The sequence below is a fragment of the Lithobates pipiens genome, unplaced genomic scaffold, assembly GCF_037356315.1.
Source record: "Lithobates pipiens isolate NorthernLeopardFrog02 unplaced genomic scaffold, aLitPip1_a1.2 Scaffold_25, whole genome shotgun sequence".
Lineage (NCBI taxonomy): Eukaryota > Metazoa > Chordata > Amphibia > Anura > Ranidae > Lithobates > Lithobates pipiens.
In genome coordinates, this window is record NW_027507787.1 from 100,925,257 (window position 1) to 100,948,350 (window position 23,094).

Below are 23,094 nucleotides of genomic sequence, written 5' to 3' on the forward strand. Positions count from 1 at the left end.
GTAAGACAACTGTACAATTCCCCCATTAACACTAGCTGCTTGCTGTTCTTTAACATTTATTTTACATGCAATATTAGACCTACAAGGGACACAGTCTGGTTCATAGGTGGGTTTGAAAGTGCAGTAGCCTCTAGCAACGGTTTTCAAATCATCTTTTGTCCTGTCAGGTCTAGAGTTCTATTATAATTTATTTTAATGAAGGTTTTAAAGTTCAATTCCACATTATTAAATATTTTTTTTTTAGAAGTCAGTAGCCCTGCACCCAGCAATTTTTCGACCAATAGGCAATATGACCTAGAGCTGCCTAAATGAACTTCACTTTCATAACATGTATAGATGCTATACCACCCACTCTTTCATTTGCAGAAGATATGATTTAATAAAACTGGGGAAGAAATTCCAATTCCTGGCAGCCATGGCATAGCTTTATTTGTGTATTATCTTTGTTAAACTCATCCCACCCTCTCCCTGTTATATGATTATCTCACAGCTTTTTACAGATGTCTTCTTTACAGAGCTTGTAGTCAAATTACAGTAAGGCTCTGCAATAGCATATTTCCGATGCAAGAGATCTCCTTTAGAGCACAAAGAATGTCCATATAAAATAATCCAGACAAGGTGGTGGAGCAGCATCTCGTAAAAAAACACAGTTCCATTGGTCCCAAAAAAAAAACATATCCAGGTAGGGGCTATATCTGGGAGCACACGTGCTGGTTAAAAAGAGAAAGTGTGAAAGAAAAAAATGTGCTCACCTTTTACATAGGATGTACAGTGCCATATAATATATAACAGCTACATGCACTTGTTCCCATCCGATGTGGGTATTGAGGATTCACAGTTGAGATGGAGGCAACTGATATCCACTGCAAACTCATGGTTGTGTAAATATTCCAGATCCTGTGAAGCCTATATATGGAGTGTTGTAAAGTTTCTAACAGGGGGTCATTTGGAAGCTTATAACACTCCATAAATAGGCTTTGTAGGATCTGGAATTTTCACATAACCAGGAGTTGCTTATACTTAATAAGGAAAAAAATCTGGATGGTATAGTACATTTAAAGCAGTTCAACAAGGCAGCTTTCTATGCAACATAACTTTTGAAAAAGTCAAGGTACTAAATAAGTGCATAAATTGAAAAAAAAGTCAGAGCATGTTCTTATTTTAACATATTTTATTTAGTAAAAAATTGTTTTAAGTTTATCCAGAAGACTTTGGCGATTATATATAATATAATACATATATATTACTGCTGTAACTTTTTCCTTGAACATTAGAATTGAATTATAATATTTAAAATGTTATAGTCCAGCTATAAGACTGTATAGTACAAATAAAGTTTAGTTTTTTTTGTTCTGCTGCTATGAGCGCAATGCTGTAAATTAGCTGGTTGTTGAACCAGCAAGGCTAAACCTAGCCACACACTGATTTAAATTAGACCTATCTGACAATGATCAGTGTGTGGCAATCCCTGCTTAACAGCTGTTGTTCATTTGATCCAATGAAGAAAAAAACACCCTGGAAGCGCTGAGACTTTGGTGTGAGTTCATAAAAAGTAGTGAAAGGACAACAACTTTTGGAGATCTCATTGGTTCAGATCAATCAGGGCTATATACGAGTACATATACGTGCATACATAAATACACATAGAGGTTGATTTACTAAAACTGGAGAGTGCAAAATCTGATGCAGCTGTTCACTGTAGCCAATCACCTTCTAACGTCAGCTTATTCAATTAATGGTTGACAAAAAACCTGACTGGTTTCTATGCAGAGCTGCATCAGATTTTGTACCCTCCAGTTTTAGTAAATTAACCCCATACATGTGCACATGCACACATATTGGCTGTATTTGTATTTGTTGTAGCCCTGATGAAGGAGGAGTTGTTTACTGCCCCCTGAAACACATTAGCTGTTTTTTTTTTTTATGTAAACCAATACATGGATTTAGTCTTTCTTATCCTTTGGTCTGGTGCTTTTTCTATTGATGTGTGTTTTTTTCTGGATGTTTATTTGCTCAATTTTGGTCCGCAGCCATTGATCAGTGTATTCTGACAGCTGCAGGTCCAGTTGTGAGAATACAATGTCCTGGTGGTGGAAGATTCTGCCATCTACCTTGTTTGCATAGATGGAGGAACCTACTAGTTTGTTTTTTCGGTCCCCTGGCAGTGTATGGCCAGCTTTATGCAGACACAAGAGGGTCTGCAGGGTGCTTTCCAGAAATGTGGACTGGATTCAGATGGGATAACGTTGTTTAAATCTCTTTGTGTATTTATCTCCTGCTCATCGATGACAGCAGTTGCATCAATAAAGTGGTTCTAAAGGGTCAAAAGTCCTCTGTGTACATGTGTTCTGTGTTTCTGAAATACCTGATATTCTCTGGGCCAAGGGAAAATATGATGTAGGACTTCTACAAGTCCCTCCGGTTAAAGTTTTTTAATAAAGGACTTGTCCCAAAGTGTCTACTGTATTTTTTATTATTATTGACACTTTTTTTGTGAAATGGTAGGGGTACGATGTAGCCCTTACCAATTAATATGGGGGGAGGCCGGGATCTGGGGGTCCCCTTGTTAAAGGGGGCTTCCAGATTCCGTTAAGCCCCCTGCCCGCAGACCCTAACAACCACTAAGCAAGGGTTGTGGGGATGAGGCCCTTGTCCCCATCAATATGGGGAGAAGGTGCTTTGGGGACCCCAAAGCATCCTCCCTGTGTTGAGGGCATGTGGCCTGGTACAGTTCAGGAGGGGGGGGGGGCGCTCTTTCATCCCCCTCTCTTTTCCTGCGGCCTGCCAGATTGCGTGCTCGGATAAGGGTCTGGTATGGATTTTGGGGGGACCCCTACACCATTTTTATTTGACGCAGGGTTTCCCTTAATATTCATACTAGACCTGAAGGGCCTGGTATGGATATTGGGGGGACCCCCACACAATTTTGTTTTAAATTTTTGGTTTGGGGTTCCCCTTAATATTTATACCAGACCCAAAGGGCCTCGTAATGGACTGGGGGGGACCCATGTGTTTTTTTTCAATGTAGTACTGTTCTAAACACGAGAAAACTGTGCCACTTTACAGGCATACTATAGACACCCACCAGGCACGATATTTAAAGGAATATTTCATTTTTATTGTTTCACTTTGAACATTATCATCACTGCTACCAAAAAACTGCAGTTTTTAAAACTTTATTTTGCATTGATACATATCCCCTGGGGCAGGATCAGGGTCCCCAAACACTTTTATGAGAATAACTTGCATATAAGGCTTTAAAATTAGCACTTTTGGTTTTTCATGTTAGTGTCCCATAGGCTTTGACGGGGTTCCGTAGCTTTCGAATTTGCTGCAAAAACCGCATAATGTTCGTTATTTGCCGAACATCCAAACAACCAAAGTTTGGCCCGAACTTATGCTCGGGCCGAACCGTTCATCCATCCCTAATCACAGCCAGTGAGCCAACCAATCAGGAGTGGGAGGGGCTGAGCAGAGCTGCGGTTCAGGAACGAGCCTGCTTGGGTGACCTTGGCAGAAGGGAGGGGCCAGGAGCGCTGGCAGGGGACCCGAGAAGAGGAAGAGCCAGGCTGCTCTGTGCAAAACCACTGCACAGGGCAGGTAAGTATAACATGTTTGTTATAAAACAATTTAAAAAAAGACTTTAATATCACTTTAAAGGCTCATATGGCCTCTTTCTCTCTTAGAATGTGTGATTCAAGCAGTAATGATAGTATTTGACTGTTGGTCTAGAATAAAAATTACAAATACCCCTTGTTATTATCCATTTGTTTATTGCATTTGCACTCTGCTACCTGGATGTGTCTTTGGAACAATGGATATCTTTGCTTTCATATATGGCGCAGTCTGTCAATAGCATTATCACAGCAATTTTTCATTTTCTGAGCCTACCCTGAAGTTTTATTACCCGTTTGTCAGTAAATCAATTCTTACTTCCTTTAACACGCTAAGCTGTCCAGCAAAAGTGGCAGTTACTAATTTTAAAGCGTTAGCAAAAGTTTTTTTCTCAAAAAGAAACTAACCTAACCAATAGCAATAGCATAGTTCACTGCATACATAGTTTATAGCATCAGCATTTTATTAGCAATACAATAGAGTTTTAGGCAGGTGCGAAAACTGCTGAAAATTTAAAATAGAAGAGTTAATAGTTTATATTTATCAATTAACAAAATGGAAAGTAAATGAACAGAAGAGAAATCCAAATAAAATCAATATTTGATGTGACCACCCTTTGCCTTAAAAACAGCATCAAATTTCTAAGTACACTTGCACACAGATTTTGAAGGAACTTTGCTGGTAGGTTTTTCCAAACATCTTGGAGAACTAGCCATATGTAGATCTTCTGTGGATGTAGGCTGCCTCAAATCCTTCTGTCTCTTCATGTAATCCCAGACAGATTCAATAATGTTGAGATCAGGTTTCTATGGGGGCCATCCACCACTTCCAGGACTCATTGTTCTTCTTTATGCTGAAGCTAGTTCTTAATGACAGTGGCTGTATGTTAGGGGTCCTTGTCCTGCTGCAGAATACATTTGGGGCCAATCACACGCCTCCCTGATGGTATGGCATGATGGATAGCATGATGGATACATATCTGCCTGTATTTCCCAGCATTGAGGACACCATTGATCCTGACGAAATCTCCAACTCCATTTGCAGAAATGTACCCCCAAACTTGCAAGGAACCTCCACCATGCTTCACTGTTGCCTGCAGACATGTATTATTGTACCACTCTCTAGCCCTACGGCCAACAAATTACCTCCTGCTACAGCCCAATATTTAAAAATTTGACTCATCAGTCCACAGCACCTGCTGCCATTTTTTCTGCACCGCAGTTCCTATGTTTTCGCTAGTAGTTGAATTGCTTAGCCTTGTTTCTACGTTGGAGATATAGCTTTCTGCCCACAATTCCTCCATGAAGACCACTTCTGACCAGACTTCTCCAGACAGAAGATGAGTGTACCTGAGTCCAACTGGTTTCCACCAGTTCTGTTCTGATGGCACTGTTGGGACATCTACTGATGTCAAAGGTAAGTAAATATGATGAGCCTTTCATCTATGGTCCCCAGCATTGCTCGTTTCTATGTCCTTGTTCAAAAGAGAATGAACAGCACATCTTTAAACCCCAGTCTGATTTAAAATCTATACCTTGGAGAGACCCTGCTGATACAGTATACCCATCTTGTGTCTTTTTGCTGTACTTAGTCTTGCCAAGGTGCATGACCTGTGACATGAAACTGTCTTCCACGATCTAACCTTAGCAGCAGAGTTTGGCTGTTCCTTACACAGTTGTAAGCCTCCTACACAGCTGTTTCTGTTTCAGTTAATGCCTGTGTTTCAACCTACATATGAAATTGATAATCATTAGCACCTGCTTGGTTTAATTGAGTAATCATACACCCCACTTAAATCCTACAAAATCCCTGACTTTGTGCAAGTATACAAAGTATGCAAGTGTAAGAACTAATGCTGGTTTGAAGCCAAAGAATGGTCACACCAAATATTGATTTGATTTAGATTTTCTTCTGTTCGCTCACTTTGCATTTTGTAAATTGATAAAATAAGCAATTAAAAGAGAAGTATGTTTTTATATATATATATATATATATATATATATATATATATATATATATATATTCATACTTACCTAGGTGGATGCAGCCTGTCAGTCAGTCAGCATCTCTCCTGCTCTGATCCTCCATGCTCATTGGAGCGATGAGCTGTGGAGAGGCGGGGAGCGGCGGCTCACTGAGATGCTGAGACTGCCATCAGTTAAGACACCTGGTGGATCCAGACTTCTGAAGTCGGGACAACGCGGTGCCTTGACTGATAGCAATGACACCAGTGGAGAGCGGACTTTAGACTGCTCTCCGCTGAAAATGGGTCACAGGAGTGCAAAACGAATTTCACTCGTGTGACCCATAGGAGAAGCCCAGCCTAAAAAGCTCAGGCTGGGCTTCACCTTTAAAACATATATTATTGAAATTATTCTTACAATACAATGTTTCTTCACACCTGCCTAAAATGGCTGCACAGCACTGTATTTGACAATCCAATAAAAGCTTACTTGAAATATCTCATCTGATGTTATGAGCACTGCCTGTCTGCTGGCCACCTCTTTCTACAACAATCTTGATTCTGTGCATGCATTGCAGCATCTGCTCTGCTGTTAACTGTTTACTTTCCAAGCAGTACATACCCCATGGTACCTTGCTGCCTGCAAGCAGCGATTCCTGTATACTGACTCCATTTCCTGAAACTCCTCCTCTCAACATCTCTGTAGTTCAGAATTCAGACTCTGTGAAATGTGTGACACACCAGTGCCTAGTTACAGGACATAGTGAATACGTGTCACAGAATTTAAACACTTCAGCCTGGAAGAATTTACCCCATTCCTGACCAGGCCACTTTTTGTGATCCGGTACTGTGACGCTTTAACTGACAGTTGCGTGCAATGTTGTACCCAAACAAAGTTCAGGTCCTTTTTTCCTACAAATAGAAATTTCTTTTGGTGGTATTTGATCACCTCTGCGATTTTTATTTTTTGCTCTATATACAAAAAAAGACCGACAATAAAAAAAAAAAACAATATTTTTTACTTTGTGATATAATAAATATCCCCCAAAAATATATATATAAAAAAAAAAGAATTTCTTCTTCTTTTAGGCCATTTTGTATTCTTCTACAAGTTTTTTGTAAAAAAAAATTGCAATAAGCATCTATTGATTGGTTTGCACAAAAGTTATAGCGTCTACAAAATAGGGGATAGATTTATGACATTTTTTTTTACTAGTAATGGCAGAGATTTTTATCAGGACTGCGACATTGCGGCGGGCGAATCGGACACTTTTGACACTATTTTTGGACCATTGACATTTATACAGCAATCAATGCTATAAATAGCCATTCATTACTGTATAAATGTCATTGGCAGGGAGGGGGTTAACACTAGGGGGCAATCAAGGGTTTAAGTGTGTCCTAGAGAGTTATTCTAACTGCGGGGAGGGAGGTGGCTATGCCCATGGGAGGAGACTGATTGTTGTTCCTAAGCATTAGGAACAACAGATCACTCTCCTCACCCCTTTCAGAACGGAAATCTGTCTGCTTACATTGATAGATCTCTGTTCTATCCTTTTCCGGAGCAATTGCAGGTAGCCCAAAGGGGGAGGTGGGTTAAAATGTCACTGCCACAAGGACAATGCAAGGTGGGGGATTGGAGGGGTATCGTTCACTGCCCCTGAATCATTCCACCCCCCACTTACATCGGTGGATAGGGCAATGTTAACCCTTTCCTCACTTCCAGCCTACTGCAGTCCCATTCCCCTAGTGCTCTGGCAATAAGGTATAGTCAGCTGAGCTTACCTCAGCACACACTTGCTCCTGGTCAACTAACATCTCCCTCCGAGTGCCAGCGGAGGGCCGGACAGGCAGATGGTTTAGACATGTAGGTGGACGGCAGGTGGTTCAGATGGGCGGTTCACACATGTGAGTGTGCGGGCAAATCAGGCAGGCGGGATCTCCAAAGCTGGCCGCATCCCCAGATCCAGAGGAGATCCAGTCCCGCAGCTGGAGAAAGGGGGGAGCAAAATCCTCCCTCCAGTAGCCATTTCAGCTTGCACTGTGTTTGGAATGACAGGAAGCCCCCCTTTCCTTCTCAGGCTGTCCCTAACCAGCACAGCTGGCAATGGAGGAGGAGGCACTACTGGCGCCCCCCACTGATTTGTGCTGTAGGCCGGTGCCTACCTTGCCTATAGTACCACTTGACCGAGCCAGCGGCATGTCTCAGTAATCTTTTTTAGCTGTGTGTAAGGGTGGCACTCTGAACACCAATGTAATTTTGCATTGTTCCTACTGACCCCCAACGTAAAGGGAGTTTTCCCATTGATCCCTTTTGAATTGGTTTTAGTAGGGGTTCTCCAAGACCTAAAAAAATATTTAGGGGCTCCTCTGGGGTTGAGAAAGGCTGCTCTATGTGTTATATCAATAGCTGTCCTGCTGAACTGGATATACCTCCAATTATCCAATATAAAATAAATCTACAAATAATATTTCAGCTAGCGCTTGCCCTCTTCACAGGAGAAAGCAACCTGATATTATTTGTAGATTCAGTAATATTTAGCCTAAAAGTGCATGGGCAGTTCATACTACATTCAAGGCATGCCTCTGGTGATAACACTCAGTATGCCAGTTCTCAACTGTCTTTTTAAGCTGATGTCCTAGCAGATCACATGTGACGATGGCACCATCTTTGGCAGGTAGGGGGAGTGAAAATGTTTTTAAAAAAATCTTTCATTTTTGAGCCTTCAACACCATCAATCTGGAGTAGAAATGCAGATTTTTGTCTTAATACTACAAAGTATTTAAACTTTAAAGTCAGTTTAAAACTATATATCCATCCAAAACAATCCTCTCCACAGGGTGACAGTGCTCGTTGGCATCAGCATTGTCCCCCCATTACAGGAAGTAGGAAAATAACAGGATTGGTCTAGCACTAGGTTTTTATTATATCTACATGTTTTGTACATACCAATAAACATAAATTTTTTGAGATTCACCGCATGTATTGCTTTTTATTGCAGTAAGCCCCATCTTTTATTGTCCCCATCTGTTTGGGCTACTTTTATAGGAAAATAACAGATCTACTGGAAGAATGAATAGATTATAAAACTATATTTCAGGGGACTGAAAGAAAAGAAATCCCGCCAGCAACAGACTGCATCATGGCATATGTTATTTTTTATTTTGCCCATAGTTTCACTTAAAATGTGTTTTGTGAGTTTGGCCTGGGATTTTGTCAAATAATCTTTGGTGAACACTTCAACCCTCTTTGATATCAGTATCTGAGTGGGTGTTACATTTGCATGTGAGGAGTGTTCTGCAGTTGAACTGCTATGTGTGAATTAATATGCCATGTGTGACTTCTTGAAAATGGTCTACTGCCCGAATCATCATCTCACTGTGCAATGGATTAGAGAAATCATCTAGTTAGAACTGCTAGCTGGGATGAAAATTACATATCTCTTAAAAATTAAAACAGACTTCACAAATGCCAAGAAAGTGATTTACACATTCTGTCACCTGAAATTAGTAGGTAATCAGCATAGATAGTGACACATGCGATACCATAAATCCTGCAATTTGTGTTTGTCTTTAACTGTTCCCAAAAGAATATTATCTTGCACTTCTTTTATGATTTGTGGCCTTATTGCCTCTCATAGTTACTTGCAATCTTGTGCATGCTTTAGAAATCAATTTACAGTGCCTTGAAAAAGTATTCATACCCTTGACATTTTCCACATTTTGTCATGTTACAACCAAAACATTTTATTTTATTTGGATTTTTTGTGATAGACCAACACAAAGTGGCACAAAATTGTGAAGTTGGAGAAAAATGATAAATGGTTTTCACAATGTTTTACAAATAAGTATGTGAAAAGTGTGGCATGAATTTGTATTCAGCCCCCAAGTCAGTATTTTGTAAAACCACCTTTCACTGCAATTACAGCTGCAAGTCATTTTGGGATGTCTCTACCAGCTTTGAATATCTAGAGAGTGACATTTTTCCCATTCTTCTTTGCAAAATAGCTCAAGCTCTGTCAGTTCGGATGGAGAGCATCTGTAAACAGCAGTTTTCAAGTCTTGTCACAGATTCTCAATTGGATTTAGGTCTGGAATTTTCTGTCGGAAATTCCGACCGTGTATGCGCGGCATAACAGGTTTTCTTCTAAGATTGCCCTGTATTTAGCTCCTTCCATCTCCCCATCAACTCTAACCAGCCTCCCTGTTCCTACTGAAGAAAAACATCTCAGGATGGTGTGTTCGGGGTGATGTGCAGTGTTAGTTTTACGCCACACAAAGCTTTTTTCTTTTAGGCTAAAAAGTTCAATTTTATTCTCATCTGAGCAGAGCACCTTCTTCCATATGTTTGCTGTGTCCCCCACATGGCTCCTTGCAAACTGCAAATGGCAATTTTTATGGTTTTCTTTTAACAATGGCTTTCTTCTAGCCACTCTTCCATAATGGCCAGATTTGTGGAGTGCACGACTAATAGTTGTCCTGTGGACAGATTCTCCCACCTGAGCTGTGGATCTCAGCAGCTTCTCCAGAGTTACCATGGGCCTCTCGTCTGCTTCTCTAATTAATGCTCTCCTTGCCCGGCCTGTCAGTTTAGGTGGACGGCCATGTCTTGGTAGGTTTGCAGTTGTGGCATACTTTTTCCATTTTTGGATGATGGATTGAACAGTGCTCTGTGAGATGTTCAAAGCTTGGGATATTTATTTTATAATGTAACCCTGCTTTAAACATCTCCAAAACTTTATCCCTGACCTGGCTGGTGTGTTCGTGGCCTTCGTGATGCTGTTTGTTCACTAAGGTTCTCGAACAAACCTCTGAGGGTTTCACAGAATAGCTGTATTTATACTGAGAATAAATTACACTCAGGTTTACTAATTAGGTGACTTCTGAAAGCAATTGGTTCCACTAGATTTTAGTTAGGAGTATCAAAGTAAAGGTGGCTGAATACAAATGCACGCCACACTTTTCAGATATTTCTTTGTAAAGAAATTTGGAAAACCATTTATCATTGTCCTTCCACTTCATATTAATTATTTATTATTATTATTATTATTATTATTATTATTATTATTAATTATTTGCAACTTTGTGTTGGTCTATCACATAAAATCCCAATAAAATACATTTACGTTTTTGGTTGTAACATGACAAAATGTGGAACATTTCAAGGGGTATGAATATTTTTTTAAGGCACTGTAGTATCATCCTATAATACTAACACTGTGGCCTTCTAGGGTCAGATAGTCATGAAAATAGGTATTAAATTACTTCTAATTTGTTTCACACTAATCTCTGGTCCAGTATGTAGCTTAAAGAAAATATGTTAAAGTGGTTGTAAACCTCGGAAATGAAAAACAAAGTCAGTGGCGTAACTAGAACCTTCAGGGCCCTGATGCAAGAAACCATGAAGGGCCACCCTGAACCCCAGCCAGGGCCCTTTCCTTTAGAGTCCAGCGGTGGAACTCCAGGGCGTGGTCACAGGTATGACCTTTGTGAGCCCTGTAGTTCCACCACTGGTATCATTAGTTTTTTTTTTTTTTTTTTTTTTTTTTTTTAGGTGCCCCATTGGTGGACTGTCCTTAGGCAGGATGGGGTCCCTGTCCCCAGAAGAGATGAGGTCCTTTTCTCCAGGGCATATGAAGTTACTGCCCCAGGTGAGAAGGGGTCCCTGTCCCCAGGGGAGGTGGGGGACCCTATCCCCAGGGGGAGATGGAGGGGGTATGTAATGGTGTGTGGGGGATGGGGTCCTCTCACTCACCATGACCAAGCTGCAGGCTGCACACTCATCCATGTTGGCCTGGGCTCCATCCAGTGTGCTGGACGGGTGATCAGCATATCTCCCAGAAAGACCTTTCATCATCTGTGTATGACGGGGGAGGAGTGGGGCTGGCAGACAAGCCTGCCGTGTCCTCCGGATAGCCGGCTCTCATAGGGCTGCACTGCATCTGTGTGCTTAAAGTTTGTTTACCCAGGAGAAGTATGCAGTGCAGTGTGGGCCAGACTCAGGGGGGCGGGACTCTGGCTGGGGAGAACAGACATCGGACTGAGCGGCAATGCATGGAGCAGGAGAGGGGTACTCTGAGGAGCCGGCCAAAGACTTAGGTCATGCGGGGAATGCACAACTAAAGAGCAGCCAGTGCAATAGTCGAGCATGGAGCTCTGCTAGTCACCCTCCACCTCCAGCCACCTGTGTGCATGGTGCACTGGTACCCCTAGCTGCCTATGCTGCTGCCGGCCATATGTAGAGGGGGCTACATGGGCCCCCTGCATCACAGGGCCCAGTTGCAGTCGCGACTGCTGCACCCCCTATAGTTACGCCCGTGAACAAAGTGTATCCTTCTATAGTGTGTACTTGCCTCAACCAAAAGCACCTAGTGTGAATTTTAGCTGCTCACTTATTCCTCTGATATCTGGCTAAGTTCTCCTTTTTAAAAATAAATAAATTCACATATTTTGAGGGAAAAAAATGTGCATCTATTATTATTTTTTACCGGAGTCTGCAGAGCACTGCACCCATGATCAGGAGATATTGGGTGCAATGTCAGGCTCCTGCAGACACTGCCTCCAGCTTGGCTGTCAGTTTGAAAGTTGAAGAAAGTGTCAATGGACAACGAGGGTGTTTATCAGTGTCCTCATAGTTCATTAAGAACTACAAATCATCTGCCGCGGTGAAAGACGGGACCTGTAGTTTCTTTATTCACAGTCACACAAATTTTGAAATGTGACAGTGGGTGCCGAGGAGAAGATCCCCCACTCTCTGTCATGGAGGGTGTGGAGGCAGAAGCTGGAGCATGTTACATGTTACACGTTAAATATGGGTGTAACATGTAACATGCTTCAAAAGTAAGCCTTTGAGGCCGACACCAAGCAATTCCAGGAGACGCCCCACCATCCAGCACACAGCTGGTGATTGGCAGACTCCTCCACTCAAGTCTCAGATTACACTCAGCTCTCCTCTGTGTTGCATTCAGTTTGTGACATCAGGTCCCAACCCTCTTTAACCACTTGTCGGCCAGCCGCCGTTGTTATACTGCGGCAGGTCGGCACGATCCCGCGAACCGTTGTAGCTGTACGTTGACTTCTTTAAGCAGGATAGCAGGTGCTCACACGCGTCTCCCACTGCATTACAGGAGTGCCACTGCTTATAGCCGCTATGACCGCCGACCACGTGCAATCGCAGGCACGAGAGGCAGAACAGAGACGCGTGTGTGTAAACACACAAATCCCTGTTCTGTGAGGAGAGGAGAGGCAGATCGTGAGTTCCTAATAGCTAGGAACCACGATCTGTCATCTCCTATAGTCAGTCCCCTCCCCCACAGTTAGAACACACAGTCAGGGAACACAGTTAACCCCTTGATCGCCCCCTAGGGTTAACCCCTTCCCTGCCAGTGACATTTACACAGAATGTTTATAGCACCGATCGCTGTATAATTGTCAATGGTCTGACGTGTCCACCATAATGTCGCAGTCCCGATAAAAATCGCAGATGATCGCCATAGAAAAAGAAATAAATAAAAATGCGATAAATCTATACCCTAATTTGTAAACGCTATAACTTTTGCGCAAACCAATCAATATATGCTTATTGCGATTTTTATTACCAAAAATATGTAGAAGAATACATATCGGCCTAAACTGAGGAAAAAAATTTGCTTTTTTAAAAGAAAAAATGGGGATATTTATCAAAGCAAAAAGTACATAATATTGTGTTTTTTTCAAAAATGTCGCTATTGTTTTGTTTATAGCGCAAAAAATTAAAACCACAGAGATGATCAAATACCACCAAAAGAAAGCTCTATTTCTGGTAAAAATAAAACAAAAGTCATATTTCTTTGGGTACAGCATCGCACGACCGCGCAATTATCAGTTAAAGTGATACAGTGCCCAATCGCAAAAAATGTCCTGGTCATTGAGCAGCCAAATCTTCTGGGCTAAAGTGGTCAGAGTGATTGTAAAGTCTTGTTTTTTTTGTTTTTTTAAATAACAAACATGTTATACTTCCCTGCTCTGTTGCAGTGGATTTGAACAGAGCAGCCTGGATCCTCCTCTTCTCGTGTCCCTCTTCGCTGCTCCTGGCCCCTCCTTCCTGTTGAGTGCCTCCACAGCAAGCAGGTTGCTATGGGGGCACATGAGCCAAGTCTCAGCTCCCTGTGCCCATTCAGACCCCACCCCCTCTCTCTCCTGATTGGCTAACTGACTTTGATTGACAGTCACGTGAGCCAATGGTGCCGCTGCTGTGTTTCAGCAAATCAGTCTCGGACAACCGAGGGACTCGTGGACATCGCTGGACAGAGATGGGGCTCCGTTAAGTATTAGGGGGTGCTGCTGCAAATAGAAGGCTTTTTATCTTAATACATAGAATGCAGTAAAATGAAAAGCCTTCTGCCTTTTAAACTCCTTCACGCTCAGAAATACTGTGTAAAATGTGTGCTTTAGAAGGCTGTAGAGGAGAGAAGGCTGCAGACAAACAGGTACAGTTTATGTAGGAGGATTTGTTTCATTTCTGTGTATCACCTGAGGCCGGTCACATGATTGGGTATATGTTTAAAAATGGCTGCAGATATAAACCTATAGGTGCTTGCATTTACCTGCAGCAGCCTCCAAAAACCTGCAATTATTTCCAACAGGCAAAATCACTGACGCTCCCCAATAGCTTGCTGATCTATTCCTGCTTTCTTCGCAATCCTTGTAGCATTGTATTGGCTTATGCCTTTTGTTACTGATTTCTAAAATGGTGGTCTGCAGGTCTACTCCTAATAAATACTTTGGGCATTTGCATTCACTGAGACAATCTACTCTAGGGGGTGTATTAATAAAAATAACTGCATAACAGTTCACTATTTCATTAGGCTATTTCCGGTGTTGCTCAAATGTTTTTATTGGATTAAGCACTGGTTCACACCAGTAAAGCTTTGCAATCGCACTACTTCAGTGCGACATGAAAAGCCACAGATCAGTGTGATTTGCACCTCTGATTTCATTGCAGCTTGTGACTTCATTTAACCTTTTGCTAACCGCTCTATAGCAGATTTACTGCTACAGGGCGGCCACCCTGCGTAGGATCATGTGTATATATAAATGATAAGGGTATCAGGCGCGAGTGCGTGTCAGTGGGGGGCTCGCTCCTGCTGTAAATCTACACAGCGGGTCCCTTGGACCTGATGCCCGATGACGCCTACTGATCGTTCTGTACACAGGAAGAACGGTAATCTGCCTATGTAAACAAGGCAGAGTGCCATTCTGTCAGTACCGAAGGCATGGATCCATACCTTCCACTAGTAAAAGCACTTCCTCCACTACATTGAAACACCAATTAGGCACACAGTTAACCCTTTGATCGCCCCTGGCGTTAACCCATTCCCAGCCAGTGTTATTAGTACAGTAACAGTGCATATTTTTAGCACTGATCACTGTGTTAGTGTCACTGGTTCCCAAAAAAGTGTCAAAAGTATCCGTTTATGTCCAATTTGTCTACCGCAATATCGCAGTCCTGCTACAAGCTGCTGATTGCTGCCATTACTAGAAACAAAAAATAATTTAAAAAAATTCCATAAATATATCCCATAGTTTTTAGACGCTATAACTTTTGTGCAAACCAATCAATATACGCCTTTTGGGATTTTTTTTTCCCAAAAATATGTAGCAGAATACATATTGGCCTAAACTGATGAAGAAATTCGATTTTTGCATTTTCTTTAATTGGATAAGTTTTAGAGCAGAAAGTAAAAAATATTGTTTGTTTTTCAAAATTTTAATTTTTTGTTTATAGCACAAAAAATAAAAATGCAGAGGTGATCAAATACCACCAAAAGAAAGCTTTATTTGTGGGGAAAAAAAGGACATCAATTTTATTTGGGTACAGTGTCGCATGACTGCACAATTGTCAGTTAAAATAATGCAGTGCCATATCACAAAAAATGGCCTGGTCATGAATGGGGTGCAAATCTTCCGGAGGGGTTAACAGAAGCCTAATGCAAATCGCCATGAAAAAAGTAGTGTAAAAACCTTTTTCAAAGTTGCTGCAATGTGAGTCGCCGTGATTTGAACAGTTCCATTTCCGGCAGTGTGCTGCGACTGGAACTGTCAAATCGCATCGGTGTGAACGAGGGAATAAAAAAGAAATATATCATATTTGGCCACTAGAGGGCACTGTTTTTTCATATGATAACTAGTGCTATCTAGTGGTCGATTGCAGTATTTCAATTTTAAATAAATGAAAAACATTTAACAGGACAAAAAATAACCTAATAATTTATTTTGAACAGAATGAATGTACAGACACTTTTGCTGGGTAAATTGCTATACAGATATTTTATAAAGACACCCATAGTGCAAACCGTATTAATAGCTTCAATTATACTTGAATGGGATGACCCAACACTCTCTGTTGTTATACTAGGGACAGCTGCTTATGTTTCAAAGTAGGTTTGGTCATGCTTAAAATATTTTATCTCTAGGCTTGAGATCCTTACTGTTCTACGATTTTTAGCAGTTTTAATCTTGTCAAATGTGTGTCTGTGACCCCAAGATCAGACATTGGGAACTCAAGACTGTTATCTTTGATTTCACTAGTTTTCAAAATACATAAAACCCGCTTTATCCATCCAAACAATAGATGTTGCAATAACTGCATCTCCTAACAGACAAATCATGACTCATGTATTTACAACTGAACTATTATATTAGTTCTTTACTAAATGTAGCAAAAATGTAAATGAAACTCTCAGCAGATGCTAATACCACAGCAATATTGCAACTATGGATTTATGGAATCTAGCACTATCTGAGACCCTATGTGGCAAAGCAATACAGTACTGAGAAATTCACAGCAATCTCAAATCATTTCTTACCAGATCAGACTACAGTATGCTAAAAGCTAAATGGTTCTTAAGAATGACAACAGCACTTTGTTGATTACCGTTGCTTTTAAGCTAGTTAATAAATGTATAATTATTATTGTAATAATAACAATACAATAATAATTACTCGAGTCAACACCAAGATGCTTTAGTGTAACGCAATGTTATTATAATTTAAAACCAAAACAATAAAAATAATTATAAAAAGTAGCGCAAATGACCACTGCAGGGATACCTAATAAAAACCAAATTATGTATGTTGATCTTAGGTTATAATAAGTGTGGCCCTATTTGAACCCATCCCTTCTTTACATGACCTTCTGCTATGCCATAGTTGTCCCTCCATTTTACTAGCTCCAACTCTACCACACAAAACCATGATAAAATGGCACTGGGCTCTTAAATTTGCAGTTTAGAGGGTATGTAACAACATCACGTATTAAAGATCACAAAAACAATCTAAAGCCAGCTATAGACAATTGGGTTAATGCTAGTGGTACAACCAGCTTAAGACATCACAAAATATTCCGCATATAATAAGAAACAATCCTTCCTTTTCTCATAGTTCAAATTAAAATAATCTAATCTAGGGTAATGTAAATTTAGTTTACAAATTCGAGCCATTTGAGTATCGCTATAGATTTTGTGATATAATAAGCAGCAACAATGAGCATTTATAAGTGCTGAAATTTATGAGCATCAGTTATCAACATGTTTGACATTTGTTTTTTTTATCACAGAAAAAAATGAAATAATTTTACTGTATATGCATAAAACAGAAACATTTAGTCATGTTCTGAGATGTTGTGATTATAGCACAAATATACAGCTCTCTTTTCAAATTGAATGAAAAACTTGCCCAATTATTGCAAGCCCAAGGGCCACCAAGGTATGTTTACTAGTGATGCAACTAGTCCAAGCACCACTTGTGATAGGATACATAGGAGTTAATTGTCGAGTGGTAACAAGTACCAGCAGAATTGCTCATAACTGAATAAAAGTCCACATAGAACCACACGCTTTACTGACAAACTTCAACGAAGTTGGGAAGAACAGTTGCAACAGACCCTCATCATTTCATCATCTAAAAGAACATGGAGAGATCTCTAACCACTTGCTCTTGGTACAAGATCTGCCTATATATTGTATTCTAAGAAAATAAGCAGAGGGTAAAATAAGCAATGTAGGCATATTCAAAATTTAAAAAGCTCCTGTGATTGCCTTTTTCATTGTACAATGAGGTTAAGGGTGCATTATGTCGAGAAAGATCAGTTCTCACCTCTAAATGTCCTTGCAGAAGGAACGACAGGTAAAGAGGGACCTCACGAGACAGACCAGCACACAGAGAGCTCTGAGGGATTAGGGCGTCTCTTTAAATCCTACTCTCCCCCCTCGCCTTCCCCCTCCCTGCTAGGCTTTACTTGAGCTGCTCCCAGCTGTCACTCAGCCAGACCCATATCAGTGGGTCAACATCACAGCAGTGCCCGTCAATCACTCTGATGTGATATTGGCAACTTATTCCATTACACCCAGTGCCGTGCCCTGTTCTTTCTGCTATTTCTGTACAAAATACACACTCAGCTGTTAGTGAACAAGGCAGCATTCAAAACCACACTACTCATTCTTATACTTCTAGTTTTGACAACTGCCTCTCATTAGCAGGGGTCACCCTTACTCTTTATAATAGTATTGTACATTACTACAATTGTACTGTAAAATAAACTCCACATTAACTGTAGAGCATATGCAAGAATTACACACACAGCGTACGCAAACTATATTTTGTGTGTTTTTCTTGCTTCATTTCAAGGGAAACTATGGACTCATAGGGGTAAAATGTTTGGCAGAGGACCTAGAAGTGCTGGTATCACTATAGTAGTGCGGAATAACACATTAGCTTGCAATTTCCACACTTGTCCCTCAGATATGAATTATGCATACTTACATTGGTCTAAGCTGGACCCATGTAACTATGCAATAGAAATCATACCTAAAGTTCAGCTTTACCCTCTTGCCTACCATGTAGTCTTATGTATGTTGGTAATGGGGGTGGGCCTTTACACCTACATGCCACACATACAGTAAGTATCTATGGTGGCTAGGTTTCTGTGCTGAAAGAGTGCTTCCAGCACAGTGACCAAGCTGTCACTGACAACTACCCACCTTTAGTTATGATCAGGAGCCATGGAGATGGGCTCCCAGTGCAAAGAGACTGATAGCCAGGAACCACACTCTGAAATCCACTCCATCATGTGTCTTTATTGGACCACAAACAGCATCACAACATGCAAAACATCCCCACCCATGTTGTCATGACTTATGTGGTCATATAAAGGCACATGATGGAGTAGATTTCAGAGTGCGGCTTATAATTATTTGTGTCTTTGGGTTGTGAGTACAGATGGGCTCTTGTGCCAGCACCAATACTGTCTAAAGCAGAGGAGAGGCGCAGGTCTGAAGCAGTACTGTCTACCTGCTTTAACAGCCAAACACAATTATCACTTGATCAGCAAGTCCAATCCACCCACCCAACATTACGACCCAGTTAAAAGGGTTGTGGCAGGCATGTAGGAAGGGGTTAAGAACAGCTTTTTTCAATAGCTGCAGTATATGATGTATCCTTTAAGTGGAATTACAAAAAAAAAAACACACCTTACTTCCAATGGTCCAAAGCTTGTAAGGTCCCTCGCTGGCATCTTCTCTCCGACTTCTTGCTCAAGTGCTAGTCTTCAGCCATTGTGATTGGCTGGCATGGGATAACATCATTCCCACACTTGAAAGGGAGTGTAGTCATCCCAACACACTGGCAGTGTGCTGGAATGTAAACTGTGCTGTACACATGCAGCTCAGTGTACATTCTGCAGATGATTGTGAAAAGACAGTTAAGTGTACTTTATTGCAGAAGAGACATTGTGTTTCTCTTCTGCAATAAAAAGCCAGCCTGTTTGCAATTTTTTACTTTTTATATTTTGTTCTACTTAAAGAAATATATTCATAGAGACTAGTAAAGCGAAGAAAAGGTCCAGTTTAATAAACTAAACTAAATAGATAAATTAAACTGCCATCATTCTCCTCAGTTACATTCCTAACTAAATTTAAACTTAATTTAAACAGGCAAATTCTTAACTTGACAAGCAAATATTCCTCTCAGTACAGGTTTTAAACCGAATATTTGTATATCTAAATAGTATTTCATTATAGAAAACATGCTTGTAGGCTTAATAAGGTTACGAAGGCCTTTGTTGCCTAGGTGATGCCTCAGGAAGAGAGCTTATCTCCACAACTATGCTTGGTCCCTGTTTGTCTTCCTCTCACTCTTTCTCTCATTTAGGCTCACAAGGCAGGTCAGGGCAGAATGGAAGCTTCCAGCCTAACCTTATATAGGACCCTAATAATTAATCCCATGTACACCCCATTAACTATACTCACCAGCAACCAGGGCCATCTTTAATACTGATTGGACCCTGGGCAAACATTTGCACCCCCCCACCATGCAGTTTTGCTCTCCACCTGCTCTGAGACATATAATAAATAGCAGTTAGACTCAAAATCAGTTTACTGAATCAGATCAGGCAGCTATTGGGATTGGTTGCCAGAGGTTACAGTGTATCATTACCACTCACTGACTGGTTGCTAGAGGTTACAGCACATGATTTCTGCTTGTTGATTGGTTGCTAGAGATTACTGAACACCAATACTGCTCACTGACTGGTTGCTAGAGGTTAAAGCACATGATTTCTGCTTGTTGATTGGTTGCTATAGAATACTGTGGACATGACCTCTGGGGGCATGATATACATATGAATGCCACTGGCTGCCGTTATTTACATATGAATGCTGCCACTATTTACATATGAATGCTGGTAATTTACATGTAAACACAGGGTCTGCAGTGAGTCATCTGTACACAACAATAGGGCAGAGCTGGGCAGCATTAGTAGCAGCACTTCACACTGAGATATGGGGACACAGCACAGGACTAAAACCTCAAGGGATGAGGGAATTTAAACTGGGAACGTTGACAAGTATGAGGCAGCTGCTTTGGGCCCCACAACAATGACAGGGCCCAGGGCAGCTGCCCCTTTTGCCCTGCCTTAAAATGGCCCTGCCAGCACCAATAAGTTAAATAAGTATTCCCCTTGGCTTGCTTCTAGCTTACAAATGGTCTTGATGTGTTGTCCTTGCTCCATTATATAGACTTTACACCTGTGTCAGCATGCAATACACCGCCAACTAAAGCAAGATCCCTGGTTTCACCAACTTCTGGCCACACGGTGATTCTGGTCAAATTTATACATAAAATAAATGCCTTTACAGCATTGGGAGGAAGAAAGTAAGATGAGCAATGAGGGATAGGATTACCACAAGCATAATATTCAGAACCAGCGACTTTATGTAACGCCAATCGTCTACGCTCTCTTTCAAACATTTTAACATTTCCAGAGAATGAGAAGACAGTAAATGGCTATATGAAGGTCTGCAGATGTACTTGTAAGCAGTTTGCCTGCAGTGTTGTGTATTGTGTTGTGTTGTGTTAGATGGTTGTTAGATGGTTGGCTTGCCCAGGCTGGGGAAGGGGTTGACTTTTAGTACTTCAGTTCCCAGGCTTTTTGTCATGGGCCAACCTTCCACACTGTGTGAGATTAAATAGGGGAAGGTCTGGTTCAGGCATGTTGGGGAGAGCCGAGAGTCCATTGATAGCTAAGAGAAGGAATAAACACCACAGTTTTTGGAAACTTTTGGTGGTGCTTTGCCCCTCCTGTGTTCCCACACTCACCAATAGCTGTAGACTCTTACATATGAAAATAATAGTCATAAATGCTTGGAGTGCTTGGTGCCTTGGTATTACTGGGGGCCTGTATTCCTTCTCTGCAACCGCTTCTTCAATGTAGTGGCAGGTCTCAAATAATGATGTACTCTCACATGCTAAAGGAATGGCAAGAGGAGCTCACATAACGTGATTCTATTTTATTAAAATTTTACTCAAAATTGGTTACACTCACTTAAAAAGAAAAAGTAAAAAAGGACAGTATTGCCAGACCAGAAGTAAAGCATTGGCGCACGTTCCACTGACTGAATGTGACACGTTTCGTCCCTCCCACTGCCCGTCTTCAGAAGCACTGAGCTACAGTAGTCAATACTTTGTAGAAGCACCTTTTGCTGCAATTACAGCTGCAAGTCTTTTTGGGGTTGTCTCTATCAGCTTTGCTTATCTAGAGAGTGGAATTTTTGCCCATTCTTCTATGCAAAATAGCTGAAGCTCTGTCAGTTCAGATAGAAAGCGTCTGTGAACAGCAATTTTCAAGTCTTGCCACAGTTTATCAATTAGATTTAGGTCTGGACTTTGACTGGGCCATTCTATCACATGAATATGCTTTGATCTAAACCATTCCATTGTATCTCTGGCTGTATGTTTAGGGTCATTGTCCTGCTTGAAGGTGAATCTCTGCCCCAGTCTCAAGTCTTTTGCAGACTCTAATGAGTTTTCTTCAAAGATTGGCCAGTATTTCACTCCATCCATCCTCCCATCAACCCTGACCAGCTTCCCTGTCCAAAAGCATCCCCACAACATAACGCTGCCACCACCATATTTCATGGTTGGGATAGTGTGTTCAGGGTGATGTGCAGTGTTAGTTCTCCACCACACATAGCGTTTTGCTTTTAGGCCAAAAAGTTCAATTTTGGTCTCACCTGAGCAGAGTACCTTCTTCCACATGTTTACTGTGTCCCCCATATGGCTTCTCGCAAACTGCAAATGGGACTTCTTTCAACAATGGCTTTCTTCTGGCTGCTCTTCCATAAAGGCCAGATTTGTGGAGTGCACAACTAATTGTTGTTCTGTGGACAGATTCTCCCACCTGAGCTGTGGATCTCTGCAGCTTCTCAAGTTACCATGTGCCTCTTGGCTGCTTCTCTGATTAATGCTCTCCTTGCCTGGCCTGTCAGTTTAGGTGGATGGCCAGGTCTTGGAAGGTTTGCAGTTGTGCCATACCCTTTACATTTTCGGATGAAGGATTGAACAGTGCTCCGTGAGATGTTCAAAGCTTGGGATATTTTTTTATAACCTAACCCTGCTTTGAACTTCTCCACAACTTTATGCCTGACCTGGCTGGTGTATTCCTTGGCCTTCACGATACTGTTTGTTCACTAATGTTCTCTAACAAATCTTTGAGTGTTTCACAGAACAGCTGTATTTATATTGAATGATATTTTATACTTCAATAAACCATATTTGGTTAACCCCGCGCCATATGGAGCCCATTTTTCTTTTTTATCCCAAATTTGGGCATTGGTGGCCTTTTTTCTTATACCATCATTCCTTGGATTGGCTCAGCTGTCGGGTGTCCATTGCTGTCTGGCCATACGGTCTGGAGTCGCAAATCGATCATTGTATCCAGTGTGGCATCTTTGTATCACCAGGACCTAAGGATTTATGCTCGTTTGACTCACTATCGTAACGGCATGTATGCCCACCATATCCGGTAAGAGTACCCAACTTCTTATCTGTGAATCCATTTGAAGTGTCTACAGGCTTTCCAACCAGTCCATCTGAATCATATGTCAAAACCATGTCTGGAAACTGGGGGAAAAATACAACTTTTTCCTATTTTTACACCTTTTTGGACTTTTTTTATTTTTTTATATTTGTGTTACACTATC

At 41.2% G+C, this 23,094-nt stretch overlaps 1 protein-coding gene across 2 annotated transcripts in view; it reads right to left on the reverse strand.

The window, feature by feature from the left end:
* The window catches only part of CARNS1 (carnosine synthase 1), a 34,631-nt gene extending 16,838 nt beyond the window's left edge, over nt 1-17,793 (reverse strand). The window contains exon 1 of one of the 2 annotated variants that reach the window (XM_077454774.1): nt 17,714-17,793. Coding sequence is in view for 1 of the 2 variants with exons in the window: in XM_077454773.1 (XP_077310899.1) it covers nt 753-778 (26 nt within the window). In the remaining variant the exon portion in view is untranslated. Of the gene's footprint in view, nt 1-752; nt 839-17,713 lie in introns of those variants that run through there. The other variant, XM_077454773.1, reaches the window with a different exon arrangement.
* Between the last annotated feature and the right edge of the window lie 5,301 nt (nt 17,794-23,094).